General features: G+C 37.0%; 1 protein-coding gene across 2 annotated transcripts in view; it reads right to left on the reverse strand.

Moving 5' to 3' along the window:
* The window catches only part of KCNQ1 (potassium voltage-gated channel subfamily Q member 1), a 321505-nt gene that overhangs the window by 206760 nt on the left and 94091 nt on the right, over positions 1 to 20654 (reverse strand). The window contains exons 9-12 of one of the 2 annotated variants that reach the window (XM_046942042.1): positions 18965 to 19087; positions 17807 to 17948; positions 14758 to 14823; positions 12046 to 12166 (exon numbers count right to left, since the gene is read on the reverse strand). In XM_046942042.1, coding sequence (XP_046797998.1) covers positions 12046 to 12166; positions 14758 to 14823; positions 17807 to 17948; positions 18965 to 19087 — 452 coding nt within the window. The remainder of the gene's footprint in view (positions 1 to 12045; positions 12167 to 14757; positions 14824 to 17806; positions 17949 to 18964; positions 19088 to 20654) is intronic. The other variant, XM_421022.8, reaches the window with a different exon arrangement.

The following is a 20654-nucleotide window of genomic DNA, read 5'->3' on the forward strand; positions in this document are numbered from 1 at the left end:
TAGAGTTTCTAGGTGCACTCTGTCTTAAATATGCAACTCATGGTTATAGTGCGAAGCCTTTAGTATATACTATTTGCCAATTTGTAATTTACAGTAACCCACCATAAGCTTTCAAACAAAAAGACAGAAGCAATTAAGAGCCCTAATAATCTGAACCTGCTGTTTCCAGCACATGGTGACTTAAAATTATTCGTGTGTTTCAATATGGAAGTGATTTAACATAATTTAGCAAACCTGAGACCTACATTAGGATGTAATAATGATGAATGGATGAGACACAGCACACACACTCACAGAAAACCTGAGTCCTGCAGAGCAAAGGAAGTACCCTTGAAGACCCTTAGCAGGTGCACCCATGTGGGTGGGCTAAGAAAAAGAAAAAAGAAAAACAACTTAAATTCAAGATTCTAGAGTGTGACAAAGGATGTGGAGAAGAATGCATTCCAAATTAGTACCTGAAAATTGTACATGGGCAGGAGAGAATTAGGTTTCTAAAATAAAAAGCAGATGGATTGAGAATGCTTACAATATCCACTGAAAAATAAATATATTTTGGTTGCATCCATCCATTATTTATTACCCTACAAGCCATTTCAGGACTCAAACACAGACTTCTTACATGGTACGTTTCACTTATGTGTCCTAAATACATACCACGAAGTATGGTGCCAATTCTCTAGGAGAAAGCACGTGTGCAAAACCTAACCATTTCTTCAAAAGAAAGAAACTGCAGAGCCTAAAGATTTGGAGCTACTAAGTAATCAACATAGCAAGTGGAACAATAAATGGCATTTAAATGGCATTTAACTTTTCAGGGCATTTGTTCACATGGATGAAGTTTATAACACCTGTGTAATTATGCTATAGACTTCCTGACTCCCTACTACCACTTGCTCTATGAAGTAGCAAATAAGAGCCAGCAGAACTGTTGTACACTTTGATAAACAGCTATAGGGGTATATGGTAGAAGGAGGAGAAAGAGGAGAAATTGATACATGTAATAAAATCTCCAGACTCATTTTTGCTATTCATATGCATACTGCCAAACATAGCTGAGCTCTAAAATCTAGCCTGGTGTTTCTGGAAACCAATACAAGGGGAAAACAAAAAAGGGCAAACAATAGCACATGTGGCAACTTAGCACCCTAGACTTTAGGTAAAAGGAGAGAAGAAAAGGATGGATTTCACCTCTGCAGCCTCCCACACAAAGCTCCAGAACACTTCTTCACATTCAACAATGGAGGGAATTTGACCCCTGACTTTCAGGTCTAGGTGAATTTGTAATGCTTCAGACAAAGCTTGTTTCTTTCTTTTTTTTTCAACCCCAACTCTGGTGAACTGAGCACAGATGACAGCTCATGTTGCTAAATAAAAGGAAAACTGACATCCCATACCACTTTGGTGATGTCACCTGTGTGCTACCATCTGTGGGACAGTCCAAAGTAAGTTCCATTTTGCATGAAAAGCAACTTAAAAACAATGGGTTGTTAGGATTCTCAAACCATTCACTGCTGCCTAATGCCTGTGAAGTCTACTGCACAGAACTGGCACCTGGAGAAGAGCGGTGCTCAGCATGAGCACTTCTGGATCCCGCTGTTACTGCAGGAGGTTTTTTAACAAGATAGGGCTCAGTAGTCACTGAACAATGGCTAACCTGCATGGAGAACACCTGCGTGGCAAAATAAAGCGTAAACTTTATCCTGTAGATCGCCAGGAACTCAACTAATACTTTCCTGTAAGCAGTATTAATGAATGCTGGAGATGCCTTATGAAATAAAAATAATTTACTGATTTTTAAAGGCAATGGTATTTCAGCAACAAAATAAAACTAATTTAATCAAAAGATAAGCTCTTTGTTCACCATTTCTTCTATACTTTTGACCAAAAACCAGATCCCACATATATTGGGGTCACATTTTTAAAAGCCTTAGTATGACTTGAGTGTCAAAACAGGCTTTCCTTTAGAAAAAAATGGACATAGGTGTTCAACTGCTTCCTAATGTAACAGCACTGCACAACAGAAAAACAGCTCATGGCAACCATTTAGGTATGTTTTACTCCCAACATCTTTAAGTATTGGTCAAAATGGTAAACTTACACTCAGATATAGATGAAAGTGATTTCCAAATGCAACGCCTCAGGTACAGCTCTTAGTTCACGACCCCTCATATTCCTGCATGTGAACTAAAGTTCTGTAGGGATCTAGAAACATTTTTGGCATCGTCTTTCCATTAAAACACAGCTCTTTTCACAGATCTAGTGTCTGTGAAGTGCCATTCCTCAAAAACAAAACAAACTGAAAACACAACAATCCTACACCCACAAAATGCAGACTCTCATAAACTAAGATTACATACAGAGTATTATGTTTATTATGTTTCTGCTGTGCTCCGCTCATTCATTGGCTCTCTGCAGGACACTGCATCGCACCGAGTACAATTCATGTGGGTTCAGAATTCCTAAGTGATCAAATCACTGGGACCCCCACCACTCCCAATGATTTCCCTCTTTAGAAGCAGTGACATTTCTGCTTGATAGACACTTGGTCACACAGGAGATGGGACTTTGTTGTGGGGCAGGCTCCAGCCCAACAGCCAGGCTGACAGCAGATACCACTTCATGCTCCACTTTCCTTTAGGCATCGTATTTATGCATTTTACATGTAGAAGGGACAACAATGTAGGGGGAAAAAATAGATAAATGTTACTTTTCCTTGCAAAAGAAGTAGTTACCAGGCACAGCAGTGACTAGCATCTGTGTTTACTTTTATCTCAAGAGGTGCACAGTAACCAGAGAAACAGGTGTAGTACAATAACCTAAGGAAAACACAGACCAAAACACAACCACAAGCAAAAGGTCAAGTGCTCCGCTGTAGCTTTCTAGCAAGCTGACAGCTACTGTAAGGTATTTAAGGCATTTTATCTGCAACACAAAGGAAACGCTTTAGCCTATTCTATTTTAATTTCCCATGGCAATCAAAACAAAACAGTTCTACACACAGGAGTGACCAAGTCCCTGAGTGAAACAACTATTTTCAGTCTCTGTAGATGTGTGAAGAAGGGTGCACTGCAGTAAGCAGCTACCTGATGCGGTCTCTCAGTCCGGGGCAAGTGGCCATAGCTGGGGATGTCACGTGTTAAACACACATACTACCTGACCATGTTTTTAACTCAGGAAAAATATCCTCAGTAGCAATCAGAAAAAAACAGTTGGAGAAGAAACTCAGTAGCGTGTCAATGCTCAAAATGGATTTCCAAGGAAGTGCAGCAAAAGGAAAATACTAAATTCTGAATCAGGCCCTGGGCTTCCTGGGAGCAGCATTTTCCTGCAAAAAAAAAAAAAGCCTGCAAACACAATATTTATCTTTGTAAAATACTATGGAATGAGGTTCGTATGAAAAGTCAGTTTGTGTTCATAATACATTTGGGCAATTTTCAGCTCACCTCTACTCAGTCTACAGCTTGCCATTTCCCAAGCAATCACACAACTACAAACAGACACACCATCTCATTTACATCTTTTGAAACTGTTTCCTTGTGCATCCATACTATTACAAAGAAGTATTTTCCTTTAGCACTGCTGTCCTGTTGCAGTACTCTGTTATACTTAAACCAGCTGTAGATTTCCATATTTTCCTAGATAATGCACTTTGTAGAAAAGATGCTCTCACAAGACCTTATTATAAATGAAATGGTATCCAAGAATTAAAATATAAGGGTCCCCTGGGTCACACATGGTATTGGCTTTTAATACTATACTGTTTCATGCTTGTATTTGGTAGTTCACCTTGGAAGTATACAATTGTGTCAAAAATACATTACACAAACTATTTGCTCTTTTATTTGTGTCAGTTTCCAGCTACATCTGCCCCGAACACAGAAACAGATATCTGTAATTACACTTTCATTGACAGCTACTGCTTCAGTAAATATTTATGAATGCTAATGTACACACCAATATTAGAATAACGATTTTGCTAAAAGTGCTTATTTAATGGAATAAAGATCCAGTGGTCAACCGCGTTGCTTGGTTGGCTCAGACTGATCTTAATAGTTATCGCCACAGCGTTGTAGGAATGTCAGAGATTCCTGCTGGAGAGCTGTGATGACAAACCCAGGTACATTTGCTACACTGATTTAGCACATTATATGCAACCCATGAAGGCATGATGGCACACAGAGATTTCAAAATATCTTAATGGTACTGATATTTTAAGTAATACATTTTACAACTTCATGATAAGCATTTTGTTACCATAACCGATTGAAAACTATTATTTGTCATACAATCAACAAACCATTAAACAAAATTTCTACTACTTCTTTTTTTTTTTTTTGTTTTTGTTTCTATGATTCCATGGTTCTACTTCATTGTTTTGGAAATTATTTAACTCTGAAAGTGCTGGGTTTCTGTGTTTTGTGTTGAAGTCGCGTGTCCTCTTGCCCAAAACATACACCACACATAAACCATACAAATTGTTATCCATCATATCTGAAGAAAAAGTAATCCTCCATCCTCACAATAGAAACATAATGTTTGTTTATGCTTTTAATTCTAATTCTGGAGTTAGCTCAAGATGATCCTAAATTTAACTTTGTCAAACACTAAATAGAATCGGGACATTTTTATTGTGCTTTTCCCCTTCTCCCCTTCCACCCTTCCCCCGCCCCCCCTGAAAAAAAAAAAACTTCTACATTATTCTACATGGTGCCCAAAGTAAACAATGATAAAAGTTAGTAAGTGGGGAGCTGTTTGTTGTTTTTACAGCACAGGAACCCTGTATTTCTGAACCACTAAGCAGCTGGAGTCTGGCTTAATTACTTAACATCAATCAAGATGTAAACCAGCACTTGGAGACCAAGGAATGCAACGTTCATCTGCAACACAAAAGAAATAGCTAAGCTATCTTAGCTTCTGCCTAGATGGTTTGTACACTAAGAAAAGTCAACACATTACTTTTATACTATGTCAGATACATAAAATAGCCAAATAGTAATTATATGCTGTACTGGAATTCATCAGTGACTATTAACAGTAAGAAAGGTAAGGCTCTTTCCTCTCTGATAAATGGATAGATAGTTAAAATAAAAGGAGGGAAAAAATCACAAATTCTGGGTGGCTGCCTGATTTTGCACCTGTTTGCTCTCTAAGCTTATGAAGCCCAATTCTTTTCATTGTGTTTTTGCTAATATTAAGAACACAGCACAGCAATGCTGAATCCAGCTTAACAGAGCACTACAGTCTGTCTTCTGCAAGATCAAAGGAAACAATCTAATCATCCCCTCTGGTCTTCAAATCTATAGCTGTAAACTACACATTCTATCTAATCTATGAAAAAAGCAACCACCCACCACAGTACACAAAAACTTCTCTCTAAAGATAAAAGAAATGAGTAACCGCATGGGACAGATGTTAGCCATATTCCTTATTGCACTGTCGGAAGCAGCTCAGCTCCTATGGTGGTGATGGTGAAATAAGACACCACGAAGATCTGCCCAAGCCTCAACTTCATCTTATCTCAGGTAATTCGTCTATGAAAACGAAGCTTACCATTAGCTGCCTGTATCACAGAGGACAGAATTAGTCAACCTAATCAGCTGTGTGGGGGACATCAGGTACCAGTAAAGCACGCATTTCTGTTGGTGTGCTGGGATCCCACCTGTCTGGTATTACAGATGGAATGACAACTGTCATCAGCCCAAGCATAGGCACAGGATAAGAGATTCCACATATACATAAGAGCTGAAGCAATAACACATGAAAGAAAAGTAGCACACTTGTTCCACATAGCAATGGCTACAGTACTTTCTGGGAGCAAAACAGAAAAGAGTTTACAATAATTTTCAGACAGCTGCAGAAGAAAATGCAAGAAATTGATGCTACCAGCTCACTGCTACAGTGGGAATGTCATAGCTCTTCTGGAAGTGCTTCTGGGTTCTAACAGTATCCATAAGTCAGAAATCAAATTCTGACAGATTATGAAGAAAACAGCTCACCTAAAATAGCCAAGTTTGCTTACACCCTGCTCTACTATAACCACCTAGCTCTTGACATGTGGACAAGATTTGCAGGCCCCTAAATCTGGAACTACCTAACTTAATTTGCTAATTTAAATCAGAGGAGTTCTGAGTTCTTCCTGGTGACTATAATGTCTTGATCAGTGTTTAATTCAGGAATTAGTTACACTTAGGGCTGCATTGTCACTATATTTCCTCTGCCATACGATGCAAAATGAGAAAAGGAGAAACCAGAATGGGATGATGATACTGAGTCTTTCATTTATTGACACTGTGGTATTTCCTTAAAAAAAAAAAAAAAGAAAGAAAGAAAGAAAAAAAAGAATCTTCCTTGATTGCTTATCAAACCAGCTTGACAGACACTTCACATCCTCATGTGGCCAAGTGGCTCAAAGCAGCTGAACTGATGAGAAAAATCTGACTCCTGATACATCCAGAATTCCAGATTTTCTTCCTACAGCCACATTTACTGTAATTTTATAACCAAAGCATGAGAGAGAACAATTCAGAGAATGAGTCCACACCCCTTTCTAGAAAACTATTAAATCAACAGATTCAACAACAGGGAGCAAAGTAAATGAATGGAATACTGCAAAGCACAGTAATCAGTGACATTTGACCATTTCATTCTGGAATTAACTGAAAAATATTTTTACATACAATTTCCACTGCTATTCTTCCAACATACCCTGTCATTAATGATAAAATGGACCCCACAGAAGTCATGGTTTACGTATTGTTAGCAGCATTTCAAACAGAATTCTTGCAACAGTAGAAGACAGCCATTAGATCTGGCTACTCCAGAGTGAAAAAGAAATATTTGCTTAGACTCCACGGGGTCATTTTGGCATAGAAGAGGAAGATAAAAGCAGGAATCTGTTACAATATGAGCTATCAAATGAAAGCAAATAGGGATTCTATTCACTGATAATCCAACAGAAAAGTGACAGTTATAAAACACATTCAGAACTGTTTGTTCTAGACAATGAGGTTCTGTGTTTTGCCAATAGATTATATGCTGCTAATTAAAACATAAAACTTTAATAAAATCTTAAGGAAACAAGAAAGAAAACATTACTTCAATGAAGAGCCATTGGTCACTACAGCACCATGGACACTGCACTCAGTATTTATCAGCTCACTTTGAAATATAACTGAAATAATAAAGTGTCCAGAAGTATTCATTTCAGTTGTTCAGAAAGATCTGTCTGCAGCCATTTCATCAATCTACAAATTAAAAAGCACCAAATTTATTTGCTTAACTATATGAAGCTTTATTTTTAAAAACATCTCCATCACAGGAACCTATCACTTGCTCCAAATACAACGCCTAAAAGACTCTACCACACCTGAGATGCTGACAGAGATAGAAAAGAAAGCTGATGTCATGACTTTTTTTCCGGATAGAAATACACTTAGCAGAAGAAACTGCTTTTAGTTTTTAATCTAATTCTTTATGTTAGTATAAGTGTACAGCATTAAACCCAAAGATCACTGTATGCCATTGCAATCAATCCTGCACTGAAAAATTATTTTACAAGTGTAAGTATACCAACAGTACTAACACTTATCTCATGAAACGTACTTGTCATCTCAATAGAGACATATGAAACATGTGGGAAAGAATCATTAAAACACCATGTTATTATTTTGACCATGTGAACAGCAATAGGAACACAAATGCACTATGCAACTGCTTTCACTCTGAAACACATTCCCTGAAGTAGTTGGATCGACGTTAATTCTTGCAAAATAAAAATTATAATAAAGAGATAGAGAGACCTATGAAGTAATAACACATTCATGATTTGACAATCAAGAATTTTGCCAGCAATTTTGCATAGAAAGTATACTGGTCTACATAATCTTACGCCACTGAGTACTCATTTGATATGATACTCAAAGAGATTTAACTAGTTATGAGCTCTTTAAGGGGTCACATCAGTCCCTGTAAACTTTGTAAAAAAAAACAGCTACTTTGTATATACACAGTTTTCAGGGGCTACCTTTGTGTTTTAATTTCTGCAGTAAATTTACAATACATTTGTAGCACTAACTTAGTATTAGTGTTAGTAAGGGTTAGTGATGGGACTTGGTAGGTCAGAATGATGGTTGGACTTGGTGATCTGGAAGGTCTTTTCCAAACTAGATGCTTCTATAAATCTAGAGAGTATTTCCTTTAAAAAAAGTACTTATTAGGAAGCAGAAAGAAGTACTATACATTATATATCAAAACTGATTAAACAAGCCGTTGCTTAATTAGCTGTTGAAACTTGAGAGTGGAAAACTATGGAAATGAAAAAGAGAGAGATGAACTTACTTTTGGAAAAAAATCATGAAGAATTGGAGTTTTATTTAAATTGCTTTAAAGGGTTAAGAAATCATTATATGAAGATATATTGGATTGAGAGTTTTTCATTATTTCCTTCTCTTTCTTTTCTGCTCAGTTTAACTCACCTCCTATCTCATTTGTATATTTCAAAGTTCACTTTCTGGGTGAGTTCTGACAGCCATTAGATTGTTCCACATTAATCTTAAGCTTATGAAACTTCTCACATAGAAGAATAAGCACAGTCACACTCTTTTATCCCCTACTATCCTGTTTTGTATGTTTTCATGCATCTGCTGCAAATTTGTTTTACTCTATGTTAATCTGTTTCCTGCTTGAACATCAGGTCTAAAAGTGCTTCTGTATTTCTGCTTCCTCACGATAAACAGCTGCAGCCATCTTTCCACATGAAAGGTTTCCCCCAGTTCCAGGGAAATAGGGCTGTATTAGCGATATAATTTATTTCAGAATCACATTCGAAATTCAGCAAGTTAGATTCAACTGGAAAATGCACTTCCATACAAAAAAAAAAAAAAAAAAAAAAGGAATAATTATTGCATCACCAAGCAAGACACTGAAATTCAATTTAAAGGGGACTTTAGGCCTAGATACCTAAAGCCTTTCTAAAGCCTTTTGTCGTAACAACTGAAAGATAGAATTTTCTATCAACAACCCAAGCCAAGTGAGTTAGCCTCACCTTATGCCATAACAACATCAAGTGCTTGCCTGATAGTAATGCAGTAGGTACTCCCCACTTTTGCCAGAAGATTTATGTTACGCGTCAAAAGGAAATCCTTTCCACAATGTCAACTGAAAGTCATTTTCCAGTTGCGTGTCTCCAAGTAATTTTGTCATACTTATTCATGTATTTACGATATTCAAAAGTTCATGTTTATTCTGAAGTCACCTTTCTGTGGTTGGTAGACAAACTCATGCATATGTTGCAACGAATATTTGACCAGGAAATAATCCATTTAATACCAACTCTAAGCATTCCTAGATCAGGAGTTCTGTAGAAGAGGCATTGCCTCAGCTCCTTAAACTGCCTTCATACTCCTGTTTTCTTGATAGACTATGACTTGCTTTTAAGACCTGAAACTGGAGCTATTTGCACTTTATTTGACTTTTCCCTACTAAGTTGTTTTCATAGCTGGTGCTTCACTTTTGTTAAGTGCCTGGCAATACTTGCATAATGGTTGCTTATTTTCTTATCAACTAATTTGGAGTAATCATATTGCACACGCTGATGGCTTTAAGAAAATGAAATGCTTCACAACTGGGTTCAGTAAAAAATAATTCATCCTGAGTTCTCTTGTGCGCGGCATAACATTCATACATGAATTAAACACACACACTGACATAGATCTGGAATGACTCTGTTTGGTATGATAGAAATGGTGAGTAAACAGGTTTGCACGCAGACATACATAAGTATCTATTGCTCAGCTCTAAATTTCACGCTTACTTATATTCCCCCATGCTTAATATTCAGGTCCTCCTGACACGTGCAATAACAGCTCATAAACATTTGTTCCTCAGGACTTTGAAATTAAGACTGAGAAATAAGCATTTGTCCAAATAATTAGTGGATATTTGTGGGTCTTTAACATCCAGCAGCATGTGTGCCTGGTGAAACTTTGCACAATAACTTGCTTTTCACTGCACAACCCAATAGTAAAATAAACATTACAAACTTTTTAAATCCGAAATTTTGGGGGGAAAATCTGTTATTTAAATGCCAAATACAACAACCAACACTGCAAAACGCAAGGTTCCCTCTGACTTTTTGCCAAACCTTTATATCTATGGGCCTCTCTGGCCTTGTTTTGGCATTTAATCGACTGCATACCAAGTAAATGCACTTCTGAGTGAGCAGTCCATAAGCTATACAACATTCGGGCACCCATACTTCAAAGGGATGCATGTCAATTAATATTTTATCCAGTGTTATATCTAATCCAGTTTATTCAATTTTGAATTCAGAACCCAAAAGTGTTTGAAAAGCAATCAAAACAAAACCAAAAACAAACAAACCACCTATCAGTGACCTGCACTTTCTTCCACCTTAGTATAGACTCAATTCAAAGCAAATACAAGGACACATTTTGTGCTATTCCATTACTCATAATCTAGAACGATATAGGAATTTCAATGAAGGTTAGTAACAAAGAAACACCAAAGCACAATGAACAAGTAAAAGAATGCTAGTTCCATATTTTTTTCAGCTGATACACATTACCTCTATCCTAAGGTCTCCCACAAGTGACAATAATATAATAAAAATCACCTCTCAAGTATTACACCATCTGACTTAAAAGTAGAAGAGCACCTTACTATTTATAGTGTATCAAGGTGACAAGTAAGAAAAAAAGGAATCATTAGCAAGTCCAAATTGGATGATGAAAACTCCTGGCACCAAAGCTTATTTCCCTTAAAGAAAGCCTTGCAATGTTGTGGTAAGTTTTTTTTTTTTTTTTTTAAAGCCCTGAAAAGGAAACTTCTAGATCTGGTTTTGCTGCTCCGTTGTTCTTGTCTAAGGCTAGAGGAAATTTATGACTTCCTCCTCCTGCTTGCACCACTAAGAAATCTTCCAGAATAAAAGTCTCTTAAATTCTCTGCCTACAGATTGGTGTACATGTCGGTGGATTCAGCTGAAAATGCAACTTAATTTGTTTGGGAGCCGACACTGTTCTCCAAAACCTACATTTTCTTTGTTTTGTACCCTTTCTAAAGGGGCTATAGAAAGTATGTTTGTGCTTTTCTGCTATTTATATCACTGAGAAAGAAGGCCTTAAAATTGGCAGCAGGCATTTCTGTGTGTGTTGTACCTCAGAAATGTAAGTATGCCAAGAATTTTTATCTGTGGTTTCACTGCAGAAATCCTCAGATTTCTAGGAATAGGAAGGGAAGAAACTCTCATTCTGCTAGCAAGGTGAAAGAGTTTAATCTTTTAAACACTGTCACACATTTGCTATGGCAAATAATATGAATTTGTTAGGAGGTTGAACTAGACTAGTGACAGATCTTTTTAAGGCATTCAAAAATATTTAGCTGTTCTTGATTCACTTTTCCTTTTGACATTATAATGTAATTAAATTCCATTCTCAAGAATTCTTGAGAACAATCTGAAGAGAGAGATAACATTTTAGCATAAAAGAAATGTGGAAAATCTTTTAAAAGAAAAAACACAAAATAAAAAATATAGGCCTATTTCAGGTGATTTTGATATATTACAAAGCAGTAATAAAGATCAAAACACACTTTTCTTCCAATACATATCATCTTATAATCACTCAAGACGGTACTGCTGAAATCAAAAGGCTAGTATTTCATTTAAGTACGTCTAAATTTGCACTTTACAATTATTCCACTGAAAAACAATGGAGGGATTAATATACTTCTCAAAAGGCAAGTACTCCCACACACTGTCTGCATATGAAAATCTTAAGGCAATCGACCACCAGCTGCCCACAGACATTAGCTAAAAACTGAAACCTTGTGTCAAAGCCAAGTGAACTTTTCTTTAGGTCAACAAGAGGATTTACTGGCACTCAGATAAGTATACACCAACCTCAAGGTAAAAGAGTTTGACGCAAATATCTGAGAAAACCTTATCAGCTCCATATTTCAGCTCCTCCCACCTGGATTGGCTTCTCTTGTCTAAGTCCACTAATGCACAATTCAAGGGCCTTGACTTACTGTGAGATGTGAGTTATTGGGGTTAACAGCGTTTCACCCTCCAGGTCAAGCTCATCGGCAAAACTGTTGGTCCTGATGAAGGGTCCTGTGTTCACATCTAAAAACGTCGGGCTTTTTTTCACTGTGAGAAAATATGCAGATAACGGTTATAGTGATAGCATACAGCTTTTTCCAAAAATGACTTATTGCTTGGATTTTTTAAATACTGTACATTTTAACAGAATATTGTACATTTTAACAGATTATAACCAGAGGATACTACAAAGATGTGTACGCAGCTCAAAGTTCATGAAACGTAGAACTCTTCTATTTGAAGCACTTCAACTTCTGCTCAAGACTTAAAGCTAATTCTTCCTTTTCTGTTGTTTATACTCCTTGTACAGTAGAATTTAAAGTATCATAGCACATTATAAAAGTCAATATATGATAATGAATCATACCATGCACCACTGTCTGCTCTATAGCAGTAGTGCATAAACACCTGAATGATGAAATCAGTTCCTCTATGTCATTTCTACTTCATTTTTTAATTTATAAAATCATCTCATGGTGTGTAATTGCTGTGACTAAGACCAAGAACCCAGGTCTAGATCCCCAAAGGAGCATCAGCATTTTCATGGTGATAAGACAGCTTCTCTCACACACTGTCTGAGCCAGTTTATAGGTTCCCAGTCCCTCTCTGACTTCAGGGGAAGGATGCCTCATCCATCATCCCAGACATGAGTCAAGTGTCAAGATGCTCAGTTCATCACAAGGAGTGCTACAGTGGAAAGGCCATTTCAGATAGTGGAAGTTTTGGGAGACAGAATTGCTTTTATAATCAAGATGTTCATGCACCCAAGAAATTAGGCAGAGTGGTATAGATTTCATTTTTAAACTCAGCCTCCTAAATTCTGCCAGCTTAAGAACCCCAAGTGCATTTTTGAGTTTGGTCCTAACATTTGTCAGAGAAGCTATAGAATTTCTGTATGCATAAAATACTACTGTATTTATACCTGAGTGCGAACAAATTGCATAGAGAATCAAAAAAACAATAAGCAAGTTTCTGTAGATATTCACTAACACAGCCATTTAATTCAGTAAGCATCCTCATCTGGAACAGGAAGTCAATATTTATCTATTTGGTGACTGAGAATACTGAGATGAGAAGCTACTGAAAAGGCAAATACAGTCTCTCCTCCCTCTTTATTTTAAAATCTTCTAAGATGGTCATAACCAAGATCACGTTCTGTTCTAGTGACTAATGCAGTTCTCTACTTTTGATTCTCTCATTCATATATATAATCCTGCTGCTTCAAACATAAAGTAGGAACCACTTCAAAATACTTCCATGCAGTCTGCTTGCACAGAGTGAGGAGGGGTCAAGAGAAGAGAATGGTGTTCACGAAGGGTTCCTTTCCACACATTCTGTTGAAGTAAAGCTGCTTCAGAGCACCAGGGAGCTAACAGTGCCCCATGTACAGCTTTATCATTTTGGACTTGCTCACTTTAAGAGCTGAAAAGTCAGGGAGAAGACCAAAGTCAGAAATTACAGTTTCCCTCATGACTTACACATCTACACTGGAAAAGTACTCTGCTGGCTATCAGGGACTGGACCACAGAGTGTTTCATTCAATAGATCACTATGCATTTTAGTTGGATGAGGCAGCTTGTTACTAAGTCAGATCCACGGCCTCTAAAAGTTAATTTTCTAATGACTGTTTGAAAAAACATCTATGTTAAGGCTTCAAGGCAAACATTTTGCCCAGGCTGAACAAAAGACTTCTAAACTGCTAAAAAGTCAGCATTTCTTAACCCTCATCCATAAGCAAACATTACTAAGAATTGCCAAAAGGGTAAAGCTGAAGACAAGAAACAGAAGCTTGTCGTGATCTCTGCCACTCTGATACAAAGGCCAGCAATTAGCTTCCTAAACACCTAATAGAAGTGATATAAAAATAAATTCATAGCCATTGGACTGTGAATGGCTGTTTCTCTCCCTCTCTCTCTCTCTCTCTCTCTCTCTCACACACACACACACACACACACACACACACAGAAAAAAGGCTTTATAAAGAAAAATTCAATGGATAATGAGTGAAAAGAAACAGTAAACAGATACAGCAAGGGATATTTACCAGAATTCAGGGGTCCCCAAAATTTATTTTCTTTGTATTTGATGGATAGCAGTAGAAGGTATGACTATCCAACTGATAACGCTGGGCCAAATACTACTTTCAAATGGCGAAGAATACACTCCCCCTAACATGAGAACTCCTGCTCTAAAACAGAAGGTCCAAACTTCTTAATCAGTGATTATAATCACAGTCACTCACAAGAAATTACTGATGACTTTTCTACGTTACTAACACAATTCTGTATGCCCTATGACATCCATGGAACTTCTTTTCTGTTAGTAGGGTACTTTTATGTGAGAAAACAGCTTACAACTCCTCTTCTGCAAGGACAATCAAAAATTGAAAACACTTTTAAGCATGGAAAACTTAAGTTTTAACTAATGTATTTAGAAAAATAGCACTGGCTAGCATTTATTTAAACATTTACAGTTCACAGTCTGAAAAACTTTCCAACCTTAAAATTTTACTGAGATGCCTATGCTTTCTTTAAAAACCTGCACTATAATTGTGCCACAACAGGCACTTCCAGACAGAACACTGCAAGATTTTAGTAATTAACAAAGGTGATGGAGCAATGAAATATTATGAGAATTACCTGGAGAGGAAGGAGCGCTGGAAGATTGCTGGTCTGTGGAAAAGGATGGCCAGGAACGCTGACAATCTGAGTCATAGTAAAGATACACATAAAACAGAGATAGGAGGGGCGGGGGGAAGAAAGAATAAAGTTCCAGACAGAGAGCTGAGGAGATGCAGACATACCTAAGATACAGTATGACATCTTTAAAAATAAATAATACTGGGGAATAGAGTCTGGGAAACTCTTCCAGTTTGTATTACGAATTAGCAGAATATTAAACGACCACTAGGGGAGGCATTGTGCCTCTTGAAAAATTCTTTGGCATGGTATTCCTCCCTAGAAGCCAGTCCTATCTTGAAAAATGTCATCTATATGTTTGCCTTCTCCTTCATGACTTCACAGCTCCCTCAGGTGTTTCCTTTCCAAAGACTACAACCTTGTACTACTCTTGGTCTGGTTCCACAGCATAGCTAGCTCCTGCCACTGATGTTAGAAGCAACATGGTACATTGCATTAAAAAAAAAAACACGACAGCCAGCTTCAATCATTTAAGCCAAATGCCTGCCTCAATTTGGATTTCTTGGGGAAAATTTTCAGACAGATGAGTAGACAATGCTGAGAAAGACTCAGCAAAACAAAGTATTCGTGCTTTACTTCTTTTAAGTAACCATAATTGTGCTTCTTTTTTTTTTAATCTTAAGAACAAAACAAACAAACAAAGCCCAACAAATTTTGCAGGTGTTCTTTCAGCTATAGGCACGCTCCAGCCAAAGCTCTTCAGTCCTTACTGAACTGAGGATGTCAGAAGAAAGAATGTAATCTTATTCACGGTATGTACAAATTTACTTCCCCCTCAATTTCTTTGAGTCCCTGTGAGAACGGTGTTAAGTGAACTCTCAGGTCCAGAGTTTACTCTGTTTGGCTAGAAAATTTAAGCTGTGATTGCTGGCAAAGCTCCTCTGATGCTTCTTACTTATACAGAGCAGGTGATTTCATGGCTCTTGCTCCTCTCCCGAGATTCCGCTGTGATCAGCCCCAGACGAAATGCACTTCTTAGAAACGGGCAAACCAAGGGCTGACCATGGGGAGGTGAGGGACATAGAGTGTACTTTCTGCTCTTTTACTACCCCAACTACACTTACGTTGTGTGTGGATTCAGAGAAGAAACTGAGCTCTGTATTTTCAGAAATTTTAGTCAAAAATCTGAGGATCTTTGCACTTGAATAATGAAAAGAAATCTCTACTGTCTTTAGTGGATGCAGTGCAGGAAACTTACAGGTGGCTCACAGTACTCTCACTAAGTCACAGGGTTGGGTTTTTTTCTTTTTTTTTTTTTTTTTTCTGCCTAGATCTAGCTCTAATCCTAAGTCTTCGAGGAACACTCAAACATTGAGAAAACACCTAAATAAGCATATTAGAAACATCACAGGGCTACATGGCTGCTTAAGTGATCACAGAACCCAGACAAACAGTAAAATAAAATATTTAATTTATGGGTCCCCATCTGTTCACAAATACCTACAGAGCAATTTTACAGGAACAGATGCATTTGCTTCAGGAAGCCCAATTTCAGAGGTCAAATCTGGAAATTCTTCTCACATCCCAATCTATTTGTTTTGAAATTAATTCTAGGTTATCTGAGTACATAATTACTAGATGAAGTATGAGATATAATATATCATCTTTTGTCTATTGTTTATCCATACACTACCCATTTTTCTCAATTATGAAGGAACGACAGGGATAGTCTATTTATATACAAATATTTATAAGTGCTCACTTTCTTCTTTGTAATGAAAGTGTGTGTGCAATTACAAATGTAAGAATGTAAATTTTGGTCTGTCTAGATCTCCTCGGCTGAAAAAGATTTCTTAGATACTATACAGCAGTAGACACACAAAAAGCACTGCAATCAATGTTACTTCGTCATAAGCTTGCATGCCACAGATAAAATTTTCCTCCACTTACCAAGCAATTTTAACATTCCTGTTTGTCCTGTATACTTGTAACAGTTTAGAGAAAGTAGAACACAGATAAAAAAAGGAAAAAGATAAGTGTCAGAAGAAATTAGAGAAAATCCATTTGTTGAAAGCTATACAGCTGATTTTTGAAGTGGCAGTGGCTGTCTGCCTGCAAATCAAGCTTTAGAAACTCAGTGGTAAAAGGTAGGACTTTTCAAAACAAAGCATTTGTATAGTTCTTTCATTTGATTGTACTGAAAGATAGATATCTGTGCTCAGAGAGAGTTTACAAATTGAATTTCGTATTTGTCCACCTTTTAACAGCTTTATCATTTCTATTGCCAGATGCAAATTACAGTCATTCTGTAATAAGAAAGAATGGAAAAGCACAGAAGGAAGGTTGCAGCACATGAAATGTTACAGAAACATACCATCAAGTACACAGAAGGTGAGACTTTCTGCCTGAATTAAAATTGGTGCTAGGTAAAAATTTGAGCGGACAGATAAAAACTCAAGCACCGGTTAGAAAAGTATCAATTATGAGGTGACCACCAAACATGGTCTTTTCTTCTTTTTCCTCACGCTGTACCTTTTTGCACAGTGACAGTTTACATAGATGCATACACATTTATCTTCAGCACTTCTGCTTCCAAAATTTGATTCACAGCCTGCTCCACCGACCAGATGGCAGGAGCATACAATGCTTTCACATAGCAGACTACGCTCAGAGCTGCCAAGATACGTCAAACCTTTTTGGTTGAGGTACAAGCATGATAGTGACATGTCTTGAGTAAATTTCACATGGAAAAGCTAGTAGCTGATATCTCTAATCAGTTGAAGAACTGGGGACTGCAAGCACCAGCCTCAGAGAGGGTCACTCTTCCAGCAGGCAGAAATGACAAATAATCTTCTTTGTCTACAACAGAGTACATTCACTAAAGGAACAGTTGAACCTTAACCAGACAAGCCAGCAAAGTCAAACAGCAAAATTCTCTTACTTTAGAAATAAGGACAAGAACCAGTTCTGTCCTCTCTTCTACACATTAACAAGTGCCCATGCATAAGTCATTATCAGAAGCCAACACATTCTACGACAAATTGCTTACCAGAATTCTCATATGTATCAAAACAGAAATCAGGTTTCTTGTCATCCGTCACGTGGTCATAAGTGATGTGTGGAACGGTTAACATCTTATCTGGAGAAGAAGGCCCATTGTCCTTGTCTAGCTTAAATTTCTTCTTTTTAACCTAAAAATGCACAAACATTAAATTACCAAAGCAAGCCACATTGTCAGCTCTTCATTGTCTATAATATCAGGAATAATGAAGTCCCTAATGAGCTATAACCACATAAAAGAGTACGTGACCAATTCTACTTTCATCACTCTATACTGTGAATTTCTCAGTATGATTGCATCCCCCCAGACAGGCTAATCACTAGAATTCCATACATCATCATTAACAAATGCCTTGCCTGCAGTAATAATTGGCTAGCTCTGTAACAGTTTATATAAATGAAACTATTCTAGAATATCTTTACCATTTTAATGGACACAATAAATTTCTTCAGCAGAGAACAGAGTGCTATTGAATTCAGATGAATCTATGATAATATGAGAAATTTTTGTAAAACATCCTCTCCTTCCCAGCACATGACTACCATGCCTTACTATTCCAAAGGAAAGGATGAAGTAATACATAACGTAAAGATACATAATATAAAGACTTTTTCTTGCTGTATCTTAAATGAACAAACATCCTAAGCTATGGAATCAGATGATACGAAAATACTACCATACATAGGCACAATATGTATTAGAAAACCATACAAATCATACGGATGTATGTATGGAAACATAAGGGGACATGGTTTCCTCTTTTGTTGGTTCATTTTAAAGTAGTTACAGTTTTGTTACAGTTTTGGAAACACACATTTTCTGTGTTTTTCTTTTCTTTGCATATACTTTTGCAAGCAACATTAAGTAATGGATTGACATGCCTGAGTTAGATCATTATTGTTCTTTTCCAAACTCATGAAGGTAATAAAAAAAACAAGCTTGATAACTGAAGCAAATTAAGTTATAGTTTAAAAATGTCTGTATACTGAAAACCACAAAATTGATTAGTAAACAAAACTTTGAAACCTAGTAAAACTCTGTAAAGCAAACAAAACAATTAGCCTCTGGAGTGGAGTGTAAAAAAAAAAATTGATCCAATTAAAAACATTTGAAATTCCTATATAAAGAAATGTTAGTTACTGATACCATCACTGATTTCTTTGGTTTTGGACTGGGTGACAGCAAATGATAATTTCTGGCAGGTCTTCGAATATATATTTTCCACGTAGAAGAGTCCGGGTTTTCTGCTGCATAGCATCTCCAGGCCGTCTAGAGAAAAAGTTGTGGCAATGGAACAATCAATGCAATGGGATTTGTAGCAACCCATATTACACAGTAACTTCTATGACAGCACATAAAAAAAAAAATCTTTAAGCACTCTGTAGTCTCCTCTCATGAAAATATTAACTCAGAAAGGTTCAGAATGCTTTATCAATAAACAAAAAATACTCAGTTTGAGCTGGGCAAAAGACCAATATTTTCAAATATAGCTTATATTTGCATTAGCAGCAAATAACAAAAGGGAATTCTAGATAGGCCTCAGGAGACTGGGGCTGAATTTCTTGCTCTGCCCCGGTTTCCCTCTGTGACTTTGAATGCTTTGCTTATTGCATCCTGTGTCTCAGGCCCCTAATCAGAAAAAAAAAAAAAAAAAAAAAATCATTCTTCCATAAGAGTACTATCAGGAGAAGAAGCAATTGTGATATGGGCAGTAGGCCTATATTCTTACAAGGAAGTGATCATGACGGAGCACATGATGAAACAGCACAATTAGTTAACCAGGAGCCAAAAAACAAAAGCAATCCTCCACCTCCCCCAACAACCAATGATTAAAGTACTAAGTTCAAAGACTAAAGGAGGAAAAGCAGGGCTAGGAAATGAGACCAGAGACAAAGCACTACTGCATTCTCTCTTAAAACGTAAATACATGATCAAAGATGATTAAGAACTAGTCTCCAGATTAAAACAGTAGATCCTCACTTCTACACTATAGACATACATTATATATATATAATATATCTAAGACATTCATGTACACTCAAGCAGGAAAAGGCAGAAAACATGAGATGAAAGAAATAAAGTAATGCAGAATGATAGAGAAAAAACAGACAGCAGTTGGAAACTAAAGGATCAAACAGTCATATAATTTCCACCATGTTTAATGGGATACTGGAAGAAACAAGTGGATTCTAGAAGAAAGCAAGAAGGAATACAGGAAAAAGAATTTCTAATTTCAGCTGTTGCCCTCTCTTGAACTTATTTCACAAACTTACTGGTTTAAGAGTAACTGCTTAGTAAATCAGATGCAGAGAACTTATTCACGGGCTTCTAGAGATCCACAACTACTAGCAAATAGTAATAGTGAGTACTAATAACGAGTAGTCAACAACTCATTGTCTATCCTCCACTCTTTAATATTTCAGATGGAGCCAAGTATGACATTCTAAACATGCAGTCTCAGACTTCCCAATAGTTCAGGGTTGATTTCCAGAAGAATCAGTGGGAACACTAAGTACCCATTCTTTGCAAAACCGTACCTTTTTCTGACCATGCAATCCAAACAAAACACACCGAGTCTGAGGACTTTTGGTTAGTCTCTGGCTGATACCAGAGCTCTAAATTTAAAACTTTTTCACACTAACTCTGGGACTGTTTAATTTCAAGCATAAGCTTTACAGTTAGCTACTGTTTCCATACAGAGCCTGACCTGGAAATCCACATTCACTCATGAAGGTGGAGAAATAAGTCATACGGGAAGGCAAAAATGATATAACATAGGGGTACATCTGCATTCTTTTGAATTTGATTACGTGCTTCTACAGCTACATGCGGAAAC

This window comes from Gallus gallus, chromosome 5 (assembly GCF_016699485.2).
Source record: "Gallus gallus isolate bGalGal1 chromosome 5, bGalGal1.mat.broiler.GRCg7b, whole genome shotgun sequence".
Classification (NCBI taxonomy): Eukaryota; Metazoa; Chordata; class Aves; order Galliformes; family Phasianidae; genus Gallus; species Gallus gallus.